The sequence below is a fragment of the Narcine bancroftii genome, chromosome 2 (assembly GCF_036971445.1).
Source record: "Narcine bancroftii isolate sNarBan1 chromosome 2, sNarBan1.hap1, whole genome shotgun sequence".
NCBI classification, from domain to species: Eukaryota; Metazoa; Chordata; class Chondrichthyes; order Torpediniformes; family Narcinidae; genus Narcine; species Narcine bancroftii.
In genome coordinates, this window is record NC_091470.1 from 198819758 (window position 1) to 198841682 (window position 21925).

General features: G+C 48.7%; 1 protein-coding gene across 15 annotated transcripts in view; it reads right to left on the minus strand.

Annotated features, from left to right (window-relative positions):
• Positions 1-269: 269 nt before the first annotated feature.
• slc16a13 (solute carrier family 16 member 13) overlaps positions 270-21925 on the minus strand; it is a 51550-nt gene continuing 29894 nt past the window's right edge. For all 15 annotated transcript variants that reach the window (XM_069920004.1, XM_069920003.1, XM_069919993.1 and 12 more), the window contains 3 exons: positions 20631-20774; positions 12453-13238; positions 270-1778 (listed from right to left, as the gene is read on the minus strand). In XM_069920004.1, coding sequence (XP_069776105.1) covers positions 1522-1778; positions 12453-13238; positions 20631-20774 — 1187 coding nt within the window. In that variant the 3' untranslated portion in view covers positions 270-1521. The remainder of the gene's footprint in view (positions 1779-12452; positions 13239-20630; positions 20775-21925) is intronic.

Genomic DNA, 21925 nt, shown 5'->3' on the forward strand with positions numbered 1-21925 from the left:
CTCTCGTGTCAGTGTCCAACAACAGTCGGCTGGCACCAATGGATACGTGATAGGGAAATTTTACGGTGATTTTCATGATCATAAAATTTATAAAATCCACCCAAAAGTGTTCAGAAAGCAAAATCTTTGTTGTCCAGTGTTATCAACAAACACAAACTCTACAATGTGTGGAGATTTGCGTTGGTAAGAAAAGGTGAAGCCCTAGAAAGATGTATTTTCTCTAACTCTGTTCAAGAATATGACATGAATTAAATAAAACACTACGAAAATTGAAATTTCTGACCCTGTTTATTAGGGATTAAGTACTCAATTTCAATAACAGTCTCGTTGGTGAACACAACCGGTTTTAACAAAAGGGCAGCAAAAAAAACGTCAGAATGTTTTATTTTATTTTAAAACATTCTCTCTTTCTGGGAAATGCAGTAACCACTGGGTGGGATTTTCCAGATGGATCAGGCATCAGGATTTCCTGAGGTTTTGAACGGACCGACTCCCAACGGCCCTTTCACCCAACTTCCTCCCCCATCTTATCCCCAGGTCGTTAAATGCAGTTCCTGAGTTCCGAGCAAGGACCTCCTCCACCTTTGGTGACCTTTGCTACTCCAAAATATGCCTTACTTTTTTATTCCCCCGTGGGTTCAAGGAAGGTTGAAAACATCAAACTAAAATCTTCGGAATGTAAAGCATTATTGAATCACGGTTGTCCAAGGTTAAAGGATGGGCCGTGACAGTGAGGTGGGGGGTGATGTTTCCCTGAGTATTTAAGGGGCAGAGTTCATTTCTCAGGAATGCAGCCACACAGCAAGTTCGCAAATCGCAGGCAGCATTGCCAACCAAAGGCCGCTGCTGACAGGCTGTGGGGTTTGGGATGTCAGAGGCACTGGTGGAAGAGGGAATAGAATCCACCTCCTCTCCCACTACAGCTGTCCCAGTTCTCTCGTCCGTGCCAAGGCGGGAGCTCTGTAAACGTGGGCTGCTCCTCTCGCCGATGGGCGCCCACCAGAGGTTGCAAAACAGCACACAGGGATAAACACAGACAAGATATTCAACAGCGAAAGCTTTCGCACTGTCTCCTGCTCTTCTAGTGCTAGACAATGCAGCAGGTCAGCAAGCCAATCCCTCCCCCATCCTCACACCCTGCTCTGGAATCCCATCTAACCGCCCCCCCCCCTCCCAGTCCAGGATCAGTTTCATTCAGGCACAGACTTGCACGGGTACCAGAAATCTTGCAAGTCTGCCTGGATAGCTGGGAGAGGGTTAATCATGTATTAAATTGGCATTAAATGACCCAGTTAGACTGGATGACGGCCAATCACAACCACTGTTGTACTCAAGTTCATTTCACACGCTGAATTCGTGATCTTTTAGCCACAGCACTTTGCTGCAATAATTAATCCTTTTTTCAGTAGTTTCAATCATGAGGTCAGTTAGGAAGCCATTGTTCAAGGAGGCACAACATGACATTGGTTATCAGCTCTGATTTTAACACAAGTGGTTGACAATCCTCATCAGGTCAAATTTCTACGCGGGGGCAATCTCAATATTCATCGAAGCGGTGTCACTTGGCGCTTTTGAGGGCACCGGTTGATTCGATCCAAGGTCATTCTGGACGGCCATGGGCTTGCGTTCTTCCTCTCCCTGGGGTTGGCTGGCCGGCAGGGAGGGGGAGCAGGACAAGGCGTTGGGCAGGCCAAAGAGGACCAGGCTGCCAACCAGGAGGAAAAGGCCTGCCACCACGAACGAAGCCGTGTAACTGCCGGTGGTGTCCCGCAGCCAACCTGGATGGGAGAGGGATGAAAGTTTAGGGTAAGGGACCGCCAACGCCGTGTCAGCACGTGGTAATGCCTTTGGGTAAGGCATTAAACAAAGGACAATACAGTGAAGCTCAAAAGATCTGTAATATTTTAAATTTAATATCAAATTTTAGACCTACAGCACAGTAACAGGCCCTTTCAGCTCACAAACCCGTGCCGTCCAATTAACCTGCAAGTCCCAGTACATTTACAAGAGCACCCAGAAGAAACCCTTGGGAGTCCATACAAATTCCTTACAGACAGCTCAGGATTCAAACCCCGGTCCCGATTGCTGGTGCAGTAACAACTCTGTGCTAACCATGCCACCTGGACTTCAGGAACTGAGTTAAACAGGTTAGGACTTTATTCCCCAGATCGTCGAAGAATTAGGGGAGATTGAATGAGGCGGCATAGCGGTAAGCACAGGTCAGTGACACAAGAATGGTTCGGCACGGATGAGCAGGGCTAAAGGGGCCTGTTTCTGCGCTGCAGTGTTCTATGGAAAGGTCAAAGTTCCCTTGTTTATCAGTCAGCAGCATCAAGCATGTCAGATAATCAGCCTCTGACAAGTCACGCAGACCTCAGTGAAACGCCCTGCAAATGGATACACTCCTGGGGACCACCGTCTAAATACAAGCACGCTCATGCCAACTCTTCAGCCCACCCCACCACACTGTAAATACCGACACACTCCTGCAAACATTGACACCCACCCAGGGACCCTGCTCAGTAAATATAGAGGCTACGAGGAAACCCCCGGAAATACTGACGCACTCCTGGGGTCTTCTGCAAAACACACATTTCCCAGCGTCCTCCTAAAACAGACACCCTCCCAGGGACCCCCATCTGTAAATGTAGAAACACTCCAGGCGATTATCCCCTGTAATATACTTCTGGAGAATCTCTATTAACACACTCCCCTGGACACTCTGTAAATACTGACACACTACCAAGGCCCCGCCACCACTCCCTCCTCCTGTAAATACTGACACATTTCAATCCCAGGGATCCCCCTGTCCCATCTCCCCTAAAAATACTGACACACTCCCAGGGATGCCCCTCTGTAAATATAGAAATACTCCAGACGATTATCCCCTGTAATATACTCCTGGAGAATCTCTATTAACACACGCTCCCCGGGACACTCTCAATACTGACACCCTCCCAGGGACCCCACCACCCCCTCCCCCTGTAAATACTGACACATTCCGTTCCCAGGACCGCCCCCTCCCCTGTAAATACTGACACGTTCTGTTCCCAAGACTCCCCCTGTAAATACTGACATGTTCCCAGGTCCCACCCCTGTAAATTCGGACACATTCCCAGGACCCCCCCCTGTAAATATTGACACACTCCCAAGACCCCTTCCCCCTGTAAATACTGAAACGTTCCCAGGTCCCACCCCTGGTAAATACTGACACACTCCCACGAGCCCACCCCTGTAAATACTGACATGTTCCCAGGTCCCACCCCACCCCGTAAATACTGACACATTCCAGGACCCCCTCCCCCATAAATACTGACACGTTCCCAGGACCCCCCGTAAATACTGACAGACTCCCAGGACCCCTCCCCAGTAAATACTGACTCATTCCCAGGATCCCCCCTCCGTAAATACTGACACACTCCCACGAGCCCACCCCTGTAAATACTGACACAGTCCCAGGACCCCCTCCCCCGTAAATACTGACACGTTCCCAGGACCCCCCGTAAATACTGACACACTCCCAGGACCCCCCTGTAAATACAGACACATTCCCAGGACCCCCCCTGAAAATACTGACACACTCCCAGGACCCCTTCCCCCGTAAATACTGACGTTCCCAGGACCGCCCCCCCCCGTAAATACTGACACGTTCCCAGGAACCCCCCCTGTAAATACTGACACACTCCCAGGACCCCCTCCCCCGTAAATACTGACTCGTTCCCAGGACACCCCCCTCCAGTAAATACTGACACGCTCCCAGGACCCCACCCCCCATGTAAATACTGACATGTTCCATTTCCAGGATTCCCCCAGAAATACTGACACACTCCCTTCCCCCCTGTAAATACTGACACACTCCCAGGACCCACTCCCCCGTAAATACTGACTCGTTCCCAGGACCCCCCCATAAATACTGACACACTCCCATGACCCCATCCCTGTAAATACTGACACGTTCCCAGGACACCACCCCCCATGTAAATACTGACATGTTCCGTTTCCAGGATTCCCCCATAAATACTGACACTCCCACGCCCATGTAAATACTGACACACTCCCACCCCACCCCCCTGTAAATACTGACACGTTCCCAGGACCCCTCATAAATACTGACATTCCCAGGACCACCCCGCCCCGGAAATACTGACACATTCCCACGACCCCCCATGTAAATACGGACACATTCCCAGGACCCCCTTCCCCCCCCCCGTAAATACTGACGTTCCCAGGTCACCCCCTGTAAATACTGACACACTCCCAGGACCCCCCCTGTAAATACAGACACATTCCCAGGACCCCGCTGTAAATACTGAAACGTTCCCAGGTCCCACCCATGGTAAATACTGACACACTCCCAGGACCCCCCCTGTAAATACAGACACATTCCCAGGACCCCGCTGTAAATACTGAAACATTCCCAGGTCCCACCCATGGTAAATACTGACACACTCCCAGGACCCCCCTGTAAATACAGACACATTCCCGGGACCCCCCCTGTAAATACTGACACACTCCCAGGACCCCCTCCCCCGTAAATACTGACGTTCCCAGGACCCCCCCCCCCCCGTAAATACTGACACGTTCCCAGGTCCCACCCCTGGTAAATACTGACACACACCCAAGACCCCCCCTGTAAATACAGACACATTCCCAGGAACCCCCCTGTAAATACTGACACACTCCCAGGACCCCCTCCCCCGTAAATACTGACTCGTTCCCAGGACACCCCCCCCCCGTAAATACTGACAAACTCCCAGGACCCCACCCCCCATGTAAATACTGACATGTTCCATTCCCAGGATTCCCCCAGAAATACTGACACACTCCCTTCCCCCCTGTAAATACTGACACACTCCCAGGACCCCCTCCCCCGTAAATACTGACTCGTTCCCAGGACACCCCCCATAAATACTGACACACTCCCATGACCCCACCCCTGTAAATACTGACACGTTCCCAGGACCCCACCCCCCATGTAAATACTGACATGTTCCATTTCCAGGATTCCCCCAGAAATACTGACACACTCCCTTCCCCCCTGTAAATACTGACACACTCCCAGGACCCCCTCCCCCGTAAATACTGACTCGTTCCCAGGACCCCCCCATAAATACTGACACACTCCCATGACCCCACCCCTGTAAATACTGACACGTTCCCAGGACACCACCCCCCATGTAAATACTGACATGTTCCGTTTCCAGGATTCCCCTGTAAATACTGACACTCCCACCCCCCTGTAAATACTGACACACTCCCACCCCACCCCCCTGTAAATACTGACACGTTCCCAGGACCCCTCATAAATACTGACATTCCCAGGACCACCCCGCCCCGGAAATACTGACACATTCCCACGACCCCCCATGTAAATACGGACACATTCCCAGGACCCCCTTCCCCCCCCCCGTAAATACTGACGTTCCCAGGTCACCCCCTGTAAATACTGACACATTCCCAGGACCCCGCTGTAAATACTGAAACGTTCCCAGGTCCCACCCACTGTAAATACTGACATGTTCCCAGGCCCCACCCCCCATGTAAATACTGACATGTTGCGTTCCCAGGAATCCCCCGTAAATACTGACACACTCCCACCCCCCTGTAAATACTGACACACTCCCAGGTCACCCCTTGTAAATACTGACACACTCCCAGGTCACCCCTTGTAAATACTGACATTCCCAGGACCACCCCGCCCCGGAAATACTGACACATTCCCACGACCCCCCATGTAAATACGGACACATTCCCAGGACCCCCTTCCCCCCCCCCCGTAAATACTGACGTTCCCAGGTCACCCCCTGTAAATACTGACACATTCCCAGGACCCCGCTGTAAATACTGAAACGTTCCCAGGTCCCACCCACTGTAAATACTGACATGTTCCCAGGCCCCACCCCCCATGTAAATACTGACATGTTGCGTTCCCAGGAATCCCCCGTAAATACTGACACACTCCCACCCCCCTGTAAATACTGACACACTCCCAGGTCACCCCTTGTAAATACTGACACACTCCCAGGTCACCCCTTGTAAATACTGACACACTCCCAGGACCCCCTCTCCTGTAAATACTGAATCATTCCCAGGACCCTCCCCATAAATACTGACACACTCCCACAACCCCACCCTTGTAAATACTGACACGTTCCCAGGTCCCACCCCCTGTAAATACTGACACACTCCCAGGACCCTCTCCCTCTGTAAATACTGACACACTCCCAGGTCCCATCCCCTGTAAATACTGAATCATTCCCAGGACCCCACCCCCCATGTAAATACTGACATGTTGCATTTCCAGGAATCCCCCATAAATACTGACACACTCCCACCCCCCTGTAAATACTCACACACTCCCAGGTCACCCCTTGTAAATACTGACACGTTCCCAGGACCCCCCATAAATACTGACACACTCCCAGGACCCCCTCTCCTGTAAATACTGAATCATTCCCAGGACCCCCCCCATAAATACTGACACATTCCCACAACCCCACCCTTGTAAATACTGACACGTTCCCAGGTCCCACCCCCTGTAAATACTGACACACTCCCAGGACCCTCTCCCTCTGTAAATACTGACACACTCCCAGGTCCCACCCCCTGTAAATACTGATATGTTCCCAGGACCCCACCCCCCATGTAAATACTGACATGTTGCGTTTCCAGGAATCCCCCATAAATACTGACACACTCCCACCCCCCTGTAAATACTCACACACTCCCAGGTCACCCCCTGTAAATACTAACATGTTCCCAGGAACCCCCCATCAGTAAATACTGACACAATCCTAGGACCCTCCCCCCCCCTCATAAATACTGACACACTCCCAGGTCTCACCCCCATGTAAACACTGACATATTCCCAGATCCCCACCCCCCATGTAAATACTGACATGTTCTGTTCCCAGGACTCCCCCTGTAAATACTGACACACTCCCAGGACCCTCCCCCCCTTCCCCTGTAAATACTAACACACTCCCAGGACATCCCCTTAAATACTGCCACGCTCCCAGGATCCCCCCCCTATAAATACTGATAAACTCCCAGGACCTCCCCCCCCCCTGTAAATACTGACGCAACCCAAGGATCACTATTAACCCGGACACACTCTTGGGGACTTTCAGTAAATATTGACTCATTTCTCAATCCTCCCTAGTAAGTACTGTCACATTTCCAGAAATCAACTGTGAATATTAACATATTCCCAGGAATCCCCAATGAATGCAGTCCCTCTCCTCTGAAGTACCTGTAACTGCTGGCACAGTCCCCAAAAATAACTGTACAAAACAAAGACAGTCAAACCCTCTTACAATATCCTAACACTGGTGACCCTTGCTTTGGGAGTGTGCATTAGGACAATGTCGGGGGAGCTTTGTTCTGTCTAACCCTTACTGGGTGGCAGGGTTAGCGCGACACTATTACTGCGCCAGTGACCTGGGTTTGAATCCCGCACCATCAGCAGTTTGTACGTTCTCCTCGTGTCTGCATGGGTTTCCTCCGGGCGCTCCCGCCCTTTAAGAACGTATGGGCTTGTTAGTTAATTTGGGTATACGGAATATACTATTGGATAGGAAACTTTTAAAAGTCACCTTAAAATCGGGGTCGTCGTAAACAGCGGGTCTAAAATCCATACCTTGACAGAGGTCTCCACACACCGCCATCTTCCCACTGGCTCCGACGCAATCTTGAGTGTGGCTTGTTAGTTATCAGCGAAGTGTCAGCGCAGCTGCCCAGTCTGACCACCAATCGGCACTGTACAGGCTTTCAAACGGCCTGTACAGGCACTGACAGTGGTTTATTTTACAATATCCAAATTAAATGGAAACATTTTGCATGGTAATTTATGATTAAAATACTGTGATCTGCTTTTAACAGCACCCACTGGTCACCAGTAAGTGCCAAACTTTTGGGGTTGTCTTATACAAAGGGTAAAACCAATACTCCTATACACAAGTCATCCTATATGACCGCAGATACAGTAATTGGGCGGCACGGGGGCCAGAATCAGCTCTACCTTGTTGCAAATAAAATTTAAACATTTAAAAACTAACATTTTACTCCCTTATAAATGGAATGTAGGAAAGAACTGTGCTGTTTGTGGCCGCTGCAGGTTCAATCGAGTCCTTAACAACTTTTGAACTAGATATATTGACGGATATTTGGTTGTCTACAGATCATTTTTAAAATTGACCTCTGGTGGGGAAAAGGTTTGTGTCTCCCACTCCTCATTGACCAGAAACAACAGCATTTGTTAGACTTTACCTCGGGAGTTTGACTGCAATCTGCCTGGAGTGACTGTGCTCAGTTTTAAGCAGTTCATACACAAAAGTCCACAGGAGGGCCCAGGCCCAAATCGTTGGCCACATACCGAGCGGTGCAGTTAGTGCAACACTGCTGCACTGCCAGCAACTGGAACTGGGGTTCAAATTTGGCGCTGTCTGTAAGGAGTTTGTACATTCTACATGTGTTTCCTCCGAGGGGGGGTCCGCTTTCCTCCCACCCTTCAAAAAAACGGACAGTTGTGTGCAATTGGCGCGGGCTCATGAGCTGGAAGGGCCTGTTACCGTGTTGAACGTCCGAATTCAAATTAAAATACAGCTTTGCCTCCCATGGTCATTGCGGGACGTGTCGGGTTTCTCCTGCACTTCTGTGTATAGTCGAATCCCCATTATCCGGAATTCAAACTCAAAAAACCGGCAAAAGTAAAAATCGAGGCAATCAATAAATAACAAATAGAAACGACTGGGTGGATGGAGCCTGCGGGGGAGCTCTGAGGCTTCGTCTGACATGTGCAGGTTTGCCCCGTTTAACCCACGGTGCCCCTCAACACACGTGCATTCTTTTGTCACCATTTGTGTGGAGGTGAGTCGGTCACCAGCGCAAGGAAGGTGCGCCGGGAGGCCTGATCGGGATACTTATAGGGGGGGGGGGGTGGGCCGGGGGGTCTGACTGGGACATTTGTGGGGAGGAGGGAAGTTGAGCCGAGGGCCAGACCGGGACACTTACGGGGGGTGGGGGGGTGAGTCGAGGGACCAACCGGGGCACTTGCATCGGAGCCCGGCGGGATGGGGAGAGAATGTGGAGGGGGAGGGTGAAGATGGCAGCAATGTTGAGACTTTACCGTCAGGTTCGGATTTTAGATTTTAAATTTCGAGGGTCGTCCAATACACCAACTGGGGCGACTCTCTCAAAGTTAGGTATTTTAATAAGACTTTATCTGTAAATTTGGGGGAATGGGAGGGGGGTTAATTATGATGATGGAACTTAGTGTGGTGGCTGTGCAACGCTGTTACAGTGCCAGCATCCGGGGTTCGAATTTATATTACCATACTGATCTTTTTTTCAAATTACTTTATATTTTGCCCTGTCTTTTATCTTAATGCAGGTGTCTTAGTTAGGTATTGGATGAATGAGTCTCGGTCAACTGGAAAATCTGCCTATCCAGCATCTGCGATCCCCATAGGTGCTGGATACTGGGGATTCTACTGTATTAACTACGATCACAGATCACTAGGCAGCTCCCCTGCACAAGGAGAGTCCTTCATTGAGGAAGTGAGGTCGGGTCCACCTGAATGATTTTGGAGACATGCAGTTGGCCATAACTGCCTTAAGTTCAAAAGACCAGCAGGTGATTCAGTTGAGCTGGTCCACCACAGCAGATCCTGAGAGATGGGGCACAAACTTCCCACCAGGCCACTCATGAAAGGTAAAAGGAGACAAATGAATGGCCGGCTCTCCTGGAATTCATAGATTGAGGAAAGGTCTACTTGGGGGCAGCTTAGATTCAGTGGACTGCTTTCTGAGAAGCTGATTTCCAAAGAGGTGGGATTACTTTGGGGTTTAATAGTTCGATAAATTCTGATCATCTTGGTAAGGTGGTGTGGAGGTAAGGGTCTTCCTGCTTGAGATTGGCTGTTAATTAACACATGCAGTAAATATAACTTGCTTATCCTAGGACACTTGCAAATACCGTATATGCCATCTTAGAGGTCGATCCGGTCGGTTGTAATCAAGCATGAATGTTTGCCGCAAAACACTGAATTTCATGACTTGTTTGTGACAATAAATCCTGATTCTGATTCGTCCTAATACACCGGGTCTAAAGTCTGCCCACTGATGCTTCAACTCTGCTGCCGCCATCTTCCTACTGGCATCAACGCAATCTCGCGCGTGTCCCCGTTAGTTGTCCAAGAAGACTCCGTGCTCTCCCCCGGGGTCCAGCGCTCAGTCTGTCTGGCTCTGCACAGCCTTTACCAGAGCCGAGGGTGGATTCTTTTAAAATATCCAAATATGATTGAAACTTTTACAGGGTAATTTGTCATTAAAATACTGTGATTTGGTTTTAACAGCATCCACTGGTCAGCGGTAAGTGCCAGATTTTGCAGGGGGCTGGGGGAATAATCTTATACAAAGGGAGATGCTCAAGGTCAATATTTTGTGTAAATTCTGGGGTCGACCCTTACATGAATTGTCCTATACAGCATATACAGTAACTAAGGGCAGTGAGGTGGGGGGCTAGGATGTGCGTTGCCTTCCAAAGACAGCAATCTGAAATTCCATTCACCCTGAACAAGGTCAGCGAGAGGGCCTGTGTGTTGCCTGGTAACAACAACTTGACGATAAATTTCCAACAGTCTTGTTTCTCTCTGGAGTCATGTGATTTACAACGAGGGGAATGGACACTGGAAAGATACCCGAGGGGAGGGGTGACGGGTCTACATGATTGACCTACAATGTGGTGCCTCGTGCAGATGGACTTTGGGTTAATGTTGATGGTTTAATGCTTGCAGCCAAGGGAGTGACTGTTTTGAGAATGGAGAATTTAAACCCATGTCTTTGTATGTTCGGAGTGCTCCTGAATCTCCCTTCGGGTGCGTTGTGAGGTGGGGAGGGGGGTTGATGGACCTCCCACCGAGCTTGTGTGTAATAAAGGAGTACTAGGGAAACTTAAATGTCCGAGAACTCCTTTCATTCCTGAAGAACAGAGCACCACCCTGGACATGGACAAAGGAGGCTGAAAAGTGACCATCCACAGTGGATGCCAGGAGGCTCAAGCCCCAGGCTGCAGAGTTTGGCAAAGGGAGTACAGACACACCCCAATCAATGGTTCCCAACTCATTTAAGATCTCAAACGACGTCTCTCTGAAACGCTGCCTGTGCAGGGGCTGGCGTTAATCATACACAGCTCAATTATGGTGGGCAAGGTGCAGATCCACTGACGTTCAGTGAATGGGGCCAGTTCAAATTATCCACCGTTTAAATGGATGAGTCATGACATAATATAGGGCAACACAGTTAGCGGTTTTGAATTGGCGCTGTCGTGTAAGGAGCTTGTTCATTCACCCCATGACTGCGCGAGGTTCCTGCGGGTGCTCCGGTTTCCTCACACCCTCCCAATACGTGCAAGGTTACTAGGTTAATTGGTCACATGGATGGCGCAGGATGGTAGGACCTGCTACCAGGCTGCGTCTCTAAATTAATTTACCGGGATCGTTGTCAGAAGACGACGCGCAAAATCATCGTGGGCCCCTTCCACCCCGCACACGGCATTTTTCTGATACAGGAGGATCAGAGCCAGCACCACCAGGCTGTGGAACAGCTTCTTTCCACGGGCAACGAGAACGCTGAACGACCAAAGGAACTGCTCACACTGACCCTCCGAGACTCTCGTATTCATGAAACAATAGCGAAAACCTACCGGGGACAAACATTACCTAAGTTGATGGAAGGAGAAGGAAAGAAAAGAATGGACTCAGTAGAATTTCTGGTGTATTTTTGCTGAATGACAACATTGTCTGACTGGCTTAATGCAACCTAGATTGTATACCTAAAATGGATGAGGGGGGGGGTGGCGGCTTGGGAGGAGGGAGGGGGGGGGGAGAAAAAGTCACTGTATATGTGTGAAAAAGAAAAAGTGTATATCATGGCTAATGTGATTTATGGTGTGAAAAATAAAAAAATTTTAAAAAAAAACAATATTTCAGTATTTATACTTGTTCGGAATATGTATTGTGTGCCCTGACTGTTTGTGTGTCGGCGTGTTTTGCACCGAGGACTGGAGAATGCAGTTTCGCCAGGTTGTACTTATACAATCAGATGATAATAAACTTGACGTACAGCATGGCAACAGGCCCTTCCAGCCCATGTTACCCAATTAACCTACAACCCCTGTATGTTTTGAATGCTGGAAGGAAACCAAAGCACCCGGAGGAAACCCACACAGACACGGGGAGATCGTACAAACTCCTTACGGACAGCGCCAGATTTGAATCCCTTGTCGCTTTACGCTAACTGTGCCTCTCACTGTAAATAATGATTGAATTTCTACTCCTGGAACCAGCGCTGCCACTGCCTAAGATCCTGGCCAATTCGTACCCTTGATCCGTTTATCCTCACCACCTCCCCTCCCCCTCCCTGACGGGACACAGAGCGGGACCAACCATTACCTGATAAGGGAGTTCCCAGCAGTCCCCCCACACTCTCCAGCATCTGCAGCAGTCCCAGTGCTCCGTAAATCCGGCCAATCCCAACAATCTCTGGCAGCAGGGAGAACACCACAGGCGTCAGGGCTCCTGAGAGGAAGCCGTAGGCAATGCCGATCAGCATCAGCAGTGTGTAGGTTTGGCCCAAGGGGATGACAATCAGGCTGAATCCCGTCAGCGAGGTCCACAGTGCCAGGATGTGGACCAGCCGCATCTTGCGCTGGTCGGAGAACCAGCCGGAGAGGAGGCGGCCGATCAGGTCTGCCACTGCCGTCGCCGACATCAGGAAGGCCGCCTGGTACTCACTGAAGCCAATGGAGCGGGCGTGAGCCACCAAGTGGATGTAAGGCACAAAGTATCCCGTGTTGATCAAGGTGATGACCAGCACGAAGGTAAGGAAGGGCAAGTGTTGGAGCAGCGTCAGGTCCAGCAGGTCAAAGATCATCCTGCAGGGGGCCGGGCAACAGGCGTGTCCAGCATTCAGCATCGGCGCAGACACCACGTCCTCCTGCAGAGTCAGGGGCCGGATCAGTGCCCCACAGGCGAGAAGGTTGAGCATCATTCCAGCAATGATCAGCAGCGCTCCCCGCCACGAGTACGAGTCCAGCAGGTACTGGAAGAGAGGGGAGAAGGCAAAGGAGGAAATTCCCACCCCAGTGAACGCCAGCCCCATCGCCAGGGTCCTCCGCTTGGTGAAGTAGCGACTGACAGCAGCGACCGTCGGGGTGAAGACTAAAGCCCACCCGAAGCCTGCCACACAATGGGAAAAGACAAGAGTTCAAGCACGGAATCTCAGATTGTTCAACACACCTCCCCCCGCTCCCACCCCCCAGAGGGTTCAGCGGGAACGAACTGTGCTCGCTTGTCCCGGTCGACACTGTGGACTCCAGGAACTTGACTACATGACCACGTCTGCCACCCCCAATACTGCACTCCACCAGCCAACATGTTCCCTCTCCTCAGAAACTTCCCTACCACTGCTTCTAAAGGCAAGAGAAAATAAATCAACCAACAAATAACACTGGACAACTTTTTGTCAAAGGTTTGCTTCCTGAAAAAAAAATGGGGATTATAATACACAACTTTGAGCTGAACACAAAGATAATTTCAGATTTTCTGCATCACATAGGAAGTTGGAGAAACATCATGTTAGCACAACGCCATTATAGCGCCAGCAAATGGAACTGGGATTCAAATCCCATGCTGGCTTTAAGGAGTGTGTACTTTCTCCTCGTGTCTGGATGGGTTTCTAGTTTCCTCCCACCATTCGAAACTTACCGAGGGTTGTAGGTTAATTGGGCAGCACGGACACGTGAGCCGAAATAGCCTGTTACCACACTCTATGTCTAAGTTTAAAATTTTAAATCAATTTAAATCAATTTTAAATCAAATTTACTGCGGAGTATCTCTGAGCCAAGCTCTCAGGTTGCCTGCACGTGTGGAACAACAAATGTGAGGAGCCCAGGGTTTGTCTTGGTCACCAATTTTACAACTGAAGTAGAGCTCATAGGCTTTCTTAATAAGTGCAGTCATGCTGCGTCTTTGTGCCTTAAGCATATACTCACCACAAATGTAACAGAATGTATCGCAGCTGTGGCGACATTGACAAAACGTTTCTCCTGTATTGAATCTTCCTGAAGGCAATTAATGCTATTATTAAGTACACTCACTGTGCTATTGCCTGAAGAACATGCATTCAATCTATATCAATGTAATGCACAGCATCAGTATACATCAGCTGCTTTTATTGCCTGTCTGCATCTATCCTGCCCAGGTCTAAGACAACATTTGTATAGCGCCTGCACTGAGTGCGTGCCCAGGCATGCTTGGATTGACCAAAACAGCTTGCTTTGTGGGCAATATACTAGTAGGCTTAAAATATGACAGGAAATCACAAAAATAGGTTGTATCTAAAAAAAAAAGGCACTTAATAGGAAATTTTTTCAGGTGATTTTTGTGATCAGCAGCCCAAAATCCATAAAATACACCCAAAAGTGTTCAGGAAGCAGTGTTGTCCAGTGTTATATGGTCATGATCTCTTGGCTGGTTCTGGGAGACCATTACCAGATTTGCCAACTTTTTCCACAAAAAAGAACTTTAAAGGGTTGCAAGGGTCGGCTTTGAGAAAAATTCCATGTTATAACACAGAGAGCACTCAAAATGGGAGCCAAAAAGGAAGAGAGAGTGTATGAGGAAATGTTGCAGCACTGAGAGAGATTTAAAGTCAGCCACAATGTTTTCAGGAACAAAAGGAAGATTAGGAATCAAAAGGGGCTTGTTCATACAGAGACATCTCTAAAGTGGAAACCATAAGGCATATTCTAGGAGCAGAGTAGGCTATTCAGCCCATCAAGTCTGCCCCACCATTTAATCATGAGCTGATCCATTTTCCCCACTCAGCCCCACTGCCCAGCCTTTCTCTCCATTGCCTCAATGCCCTAGCTAATCAAGAACCTTTTGATCTCTGCCTTGAATACACACAATGACCTAACGTCCACAACCACAAATTCCTCTGCTCTAAGCGGTCACCCTTCAATCCTGAAGTTGTGCCCTCTTGTCCTGGACTCTCCCACTGTGGGGGAAACAACCTTTCTACGTCTACATGCTTTTTGACATTCAAATTTTTCAATGAGATTCCCCCATTCTCTGAAATTCCAACAAGAGCTGTCAAAATGCTCTTCACGTGATAACACTTTCATTCTCAGAATCATCCTTGTGAACCTGCTCTGAACCCTCTCTCACATCAGCGCATCCTTTCTTAAACGAGGAGCCCATAACTGCTCACAATTCTCCAAGCGAGGTCTCCCCAATCCCTTAATTCTCATCCCTGCTCTTATATTCTATTCCTCTTTGTAAAGAAACTTTGCCCTAACAACAGAAGGGGTGGTCCTGCATCAGAGTACTGAAAGGGACGAGGGAGATTGGACTGGCCAAGAACTGATAGAAAGTCCTCCTGAGGGAAACAAGGCTGGAATAGTGGGTCATAATCTGTCTCAGATATGAGGGCAGGCGCCAGAGAAGCGGATTCAGCAAATAAACAGAGGCAGAAAGGAGACAACCATGAGCCAAAATGTCATACGACATGGGGATAGCAAAGAACTCGTTTGTTTATTGAGATTAATGAGCTACTGCCAACACAGGATTCTGTTGACACGGTGGGTTTAGTGGAAAAAAAACACACAAATGCTGGCAAAACTCAGCAGGTCAAACAGTGCCTGTATGATCCCCCCCCCCCCCCCCCCACCTTGATGAAGGGCTCAAGCCCAAAAGGTTGGTGAGGCATCCTAACCTTTGCTACTGTCAAGGCTGATCGTAGCTGCCGACATGGAAATGGCTGGCAGACAATGTTAGAGCAGTGCAGAATTTTTTAAAATGTCCAATGAAGAACCAGATCGTCGTGGAGATTTACAAGGATGTTGCCGGGACCTGACGAGAATGAGTTACAGGTTAAGCAGGTTAGGACTTTATTCCCTGGTGCGTAAAAGAATGAGGGGAGATTTGACGGAGGTGTTTATAGACAGAGTGAATGTAGGCAGGTTTTTCCACTGAGGGCGAGTGAGATACAAACCTGAGGACGTGAGTTAAGGGTGAAAGGAGAAAAGTTTTGGGGGAACTTCTTAACACAGAGAGTCATGGGAGTGTGGAACGAGCTGCCAGCTGAAGTGGTAAATCTAGCCTCAATTTTAGCATTTAAGAAACATTTGGACAGGTACATGGATGGAAGTGGTCTGGAAGGGTCCAGGTCAGTGGGACAAGGCAGAATAATAGTTCGACACAGACCAGAAGGTCCTCCTTCCTGTGCGGGAATATTCTAGGATTACAACTGGCGACACTACAACGTGGCTCCTCGCGGCTTACCCCAAGACAATTTCCAAGTTTTCTTGCTACTTTTGGAAAAGCAGGAGCAGTTGGCAAGGTGGTGAAATATTTCTGGAGGGCAAAAACAGATCGGTGAAAGGGGCAGGTACTTGGCAGCTCAAAATGAATGCAGAGATCGTGAATAGGTGGCTCAGGAGAAGACCAGAGGGAGAGAGGAAGGGGAAGTTTCAGATAAAAGTTTCATGCTCACGAAACTTCAAATTTTAATTAGAACCTGTGCTAAAGACGGCTTTAAAAACTGCCACGTTCCTTTCCACTCTTGAACCACTTCTGTCTTCTACAAAACAGTCCGCTGACTTTTGTGGCAGCACTTTGCAGAACTAAAGTGGTTGGGTTTTTTTTCTCAAGAAATTTGGCCAGTTAGAGAGTTTTTGAGGTTAAGAATGTCATCAAAAGCAAAGAGACATAGAGAGATAAAGACACAGAATTCCTGGAGGAACTCAGCTTTCAGGTTTCTCAGTGTTACAGATATTTTATATAAATATGTCTTTCAAAGAGATAGATTGTCGGGGAGGGGGGTGGGGTTTCAGTGTAGGTCACTTCACAAACTGGGTAACAAAACACACCTCATTTAAAATGCCAGAGCTTTGCTGAAGCCAGACATTCAGGCACCAGTAATTTTTGCAAAAGACAAGGGAACTTTGGAAAGAACTTCAGAAGCAGGTGCAAGTGGAGGAGTCTGGGCTCAAGTGCTGGTAAAGATCTTTCAAAGATTGGGTTTGGAGCTTTGGGAGAAGTTCTGGTTTTTACAAGCAGAGAGAGAGAGAGAGAGAGAGAGGTCAGTTCTGCAGTAGCTTTTGGAGGCTGCAACATAACATAACAATTACAGCACGGAAACAGGCCATTAGGCCCTTCTAATCCGCATTGAACCAAACACTCCTCTCTAGTCCCACCTATCTGCACAATGACCATAACCCTCCACCTTCTTCTCATCCATATACCTGTCCAGCTTTTTCTTAAATAATAAAATTGACTCTGCCGCCACTATTTCTCCCGGAAGCTCATTCCACACCGCTACCACTCTCTGAGTAAAGAAGTTCCCCCTCATGTTACCTCTAAACCTCTGCCCCTTAACTCATGTCCTCTTGTTTCAATCTCTCCTACTCTTAACGGAAATAGTCTATCCACATCCACTCTGTCTATCCCTTTCATAATCTTAAATACCTCTATCAAATCCCCTCTCAACCTTCTACGCTCCAAAGAATAAAGACCTAATCTGTCCAATCTCTCCCTATACTCTAGATGCTTAAACCCAGGTAACATTCTGGTAAATCTTCTCTGCACTCTCTCCACTCTGTTTATATCGTTCCTATAATTAGGCGACCAGAACTGCACACAGAACTCTAAATTAGGCCGCACCAATGCCTTATACAATCTCAACATCATTTCCCAACTCCTATATTCCATGCAATGATTGATAAAGGCCAGCATACTAAAAGCCTTCTTCACCACCCTGTTCACATGAGTTTCTACCTTCAGGGAACGATGTACCGTTACTCCTAAATCTTTCTGCTCTTCTGCATTCATCAATGCTCTCCCATTTACTACGTATGTCCTGTTCTGATTCTTCTTACCAAAATGAAGCACCTCACACCTCATGCTTATCATGGCGAGCTGGTTGGCTTGTTGAAACCCCCATTTTGAAGACAGGTTCTGAGTTCGGAGTTCAGTCTGTTGAAAACCCTTGTGGTTCATACAAGAGGAAATGGCTGGCTATTCTCAGGAAACAAGAGGAACTCTGTGGTGACGTGGGAGAAGAGGTTATCATATGGAAAACCCATGATGGGGCAAGTTTCTTCAGCACTAAAGTGACTGATCGGAGGGAATCAGTTTGTGTGTATCCAACGAACAACAAATCTCTCTGAAACCAACAAGAACCTTCCTGAGCGGTAACCATTTATCTTTCAGCACCAGAGCTTGGTGAAAATTCATAAATGTTAAATTCTGTGCACAGAATAAGAATTGCCTGATACTGGTGAACTTGGAGGAGTGAGAAGTGAATGATTGGACTCTGAATCAAAGAACTTTACTGAACATATACACATTACATACACCTGCGCTTACAATTAGAAGGGGGTTAATAGTAATAAGTTAAAGATTGATCATGTTTTTATGTTTAAAGAAAATTAAGAGCAACTTTTGTTTAAGTTGTGATCTGTCTTGGTGAATTTCTATTGCTGCTGGGTTTTGGGGTCCTCTGGGCTCGTAACATCAGACTTGGAGAGGTTTCCATTTGTGGGATGGTGAGAAAACTCAAAAGTATGCAGACACCATGGTTGAAGCAAAAACAGCCGGAGAAACTCAGCCCATCAAAAAAGCTAAGATAAAGATGCAGAACCAACTTTCAGGCCTGAGGCCTTCATCAGGGTATGAGTAGAGTGTAGGCTGGCGTCTGAATAAAATGGTGGGGGCCACGGGCAGGGGAGGAGCACAAGCAGGAGGAGGTGAGGGAGGGAGGGTACAGCAGCAAACAGAGGGAGGGGAACAGGGAGAGCCCTGTGAATGGAGAGGGAAGGGGATGGAGAGCTGGAAGGATGGGGAACAACCAGATAAGTCGATGTTAATGGCACCCGGTTGGGGAGCGCCCGGACAGAAGATTAGTGGTTCTCATAGAAAATGTGGGATGGTGAGACTGAAGGAAGAAAGGATGGAGGGGGGGGTGGAGGGTGTTGAGATGGGGGCTGTGAAGGAGTAAGGACAGTAGAAAGAGCCTATGGTCAGAATGCTTACAGGACAGGAGTGTGCCAAATCAATGCAGCAGAATCTGGGCCCTTGTCACCTCGCGAGAAAAGAGTCCACACAGAGCCACCTTCCACTCCTCTGAACTGGAGCGGAAGCAACTCACCCTCGATCCTGATGGACTGCTCCAATACAAATGGTATTTATTTTCTGCAATTTCTTTTGCCGGTTTCTTGAGGCTGCCAGTTGCTTGAATTCCAGTTAACGGGGATATTGCTGTGCTTTGTTTTAAAGTCATTTTGACAGGGGCACAGAGAGGAACGGTTTAGAAGGATAGGGGCAAATTGGAGTAGGTTAGATCAGCATCTTGGTTAGCAAGGACAAGTTTGGCTCTGACAGCCCAGTGGTTAGAGCACTGGCCTTGTAAACCAGGGGCTGTGAGTTTGTTCCCCACTGAGGCCTCATTTCTGTGAGGGGCCCCGCCTGCTTTACTGTGGACAAAGTTAAAGAATTTCATTCATATTACATGACAATAATGGAACCTTTAGGTCAAAGGCCCATTTCTGTGCTGTATAACTCCCCAAATCCATTTTGTCACATGATTTGGAGTCTAGCTCCATCTAATTTACATTTCCTGTGAAACTTTCTCACAGGTTACATCAGATTCCAGATTCTGCCCAAGAATAAAGCCACTGTTCCCACTCAGATTCCCATGGTTACAGGACGACAGTCTTGAGTGCGCTTTACTGATACTAATAACCAAACTCCTGAAATGGGAATGGAAGGTCAAAGCTCATCCAAGTCGGCTTTGAAATTAAGTTTGATTACAATGGAGAAATGAACCCTGCCTTCGTCCCGATGAGTTCCATGGGGGAGAGCAGTAAGTGTCTGCCCCCATCATCGGACAACAATTCAACAGGAATATACAGTGTTTGGGACAAAGACACTTTTTTTTCCTTTTATTTGCCCCTGTATTCAAACAATTCACATGTCACTAAAGTGCACATTCCAGATTCTATTCAAGGGTATTTGTGTACATTTTGGTTTGACCACATTGAAGGGCAAGAATAAACTCCAGAGGGTTGTGAACTTGGCCTGTGGCATCACGGGCACCGGACTCCACTCCATCGAGAACCTCGACATGACAGGGGAAAATAAAGGAAAAAAGTATCTTTGTCCCGACATTATGGAGGGCCCTGTACATTACAGTTTTAAATTTGTAATCAAACAATTTACATTTAATTAAAGTGCACATTCAGTATCAGAAATTATTGTCAAGAACAAGCCACGAAATTTGTTGTTTTGCGGCAAAATCACAGCATTAACATTCACATAAACCATCAGCCAGGCATAGAATGGCAAGAGAGTGGGTGAGTGGCCCCCAAAACTCGGCCAATTCATGGCGGGGAGGGGGGAAATTGCTACCAGGGTGGACAGCTCCATGAAAGGGGACTAGCGCCGACACAATTGGGGGGGTAGGAGGAAATGGCCTCCACTTTCACTGCATTTTCTGTTTGATGGCTCAGTGGCAGGAAACCCGAGGCTTTTCCCCCCCCCTTGCCCAGCCTCCATTCCCCAACTCACCGGAGAGGAGCCCGATGGAGAGGTAGAGGTGGATCAGGTTTGTAGCTTGACTCGCAAAGATCAGACCCAAGCTGGCAATGATTCCGCCCGACATCACTACCAGCCGAGCTCCAAAATAGTTGCTGAGAGCACTGGCCAGGGGACCTGAGGGAGGGGAAACGGTGGTTATTTTACACAGCATCAGTTCGGAGGGCAACAGTTTCCAGTTGTACTGACATTTAAATTTAAATACGCAGCCCGGTAAACAAGCCCTTTCAGCCCATGAGCCCGTGACGCCCAATTACATCCAGAACTCCTGTGTGTTTTGAAGCCCATGCAGACACGGGGAGAACATACAAACTCCGCACAGACCGTACTGGATTCAAACTCTGGCCGCTGGCGCTGTAATAGCACCTCGCTAACCACCCATGAGCTTTTCTGTCCTCCTGAACGCCTGCATGGCCCACTTCACTGCAGAGCTCTCAGTCCTAATCCCACCGACAGCAAGGAAGTGTTGCCTTTGTCCTCCACATTCAGCAGATCACCCGGCGTCTTTGGTGTCACTGCCAGTCTTGTCTTCCCCTCCCCTTTCAGCACTCCAGAAAGATTACTCCCTCCCAACACCTTCACTCAAACTCCACCGACAACTCCCCTTCCAAACTGCAAGCCATGCAACACCTCTCCTTTCACCCTCTCACCACCTTCCAGGGACCCAAGTACTCCCTCCAGGTGATTTAGCTGCACGTCATCCAAAGTATTGTATATATTCGTGTAATAGTCAATCCCACCCTCCTTTCTGGCCCAAATATTTCTGTACGACCCGTGTAAAAGTCGACCCCTCCTTCCTATTTTTGGCCCCGGCCGGCCACCCACCAGAGCTACCCAATGCCCTGGCCATGAACCCTCACCCCAGCCACCCGCTGATCCGAGTTCCCGTCATCCCGGCCGCCCTCCTACCGGAACTTCCAACGCCCCGACTGCGGTCATTTGCCTCGATTGCCCACCGACCCAGAGCTCCCTACGCCCACCCACTGGAACTCCCAGTGTCGTGACTGCGGACCCTCGCCCCGGCTGCCCACCTAACCGAGCTCCTGACTGCGGGTCCTCGCCCCAGCCGCCCACTCATTCAAGCCCCCAGACGCAGATCCTTGCCCCGGCTCGCCCACCCATCCAAGCTCTTGACGCCCCGAACGCGGACTTACCACCCAGACCCGGCCATCCAAATTCCCAACATCTTGAACGATGCAGGTATGACTCGACCCCCCCTTCCCAAATTTGACCTGAAAAGATTGTCCCCTAATCTCAACTATATGGTA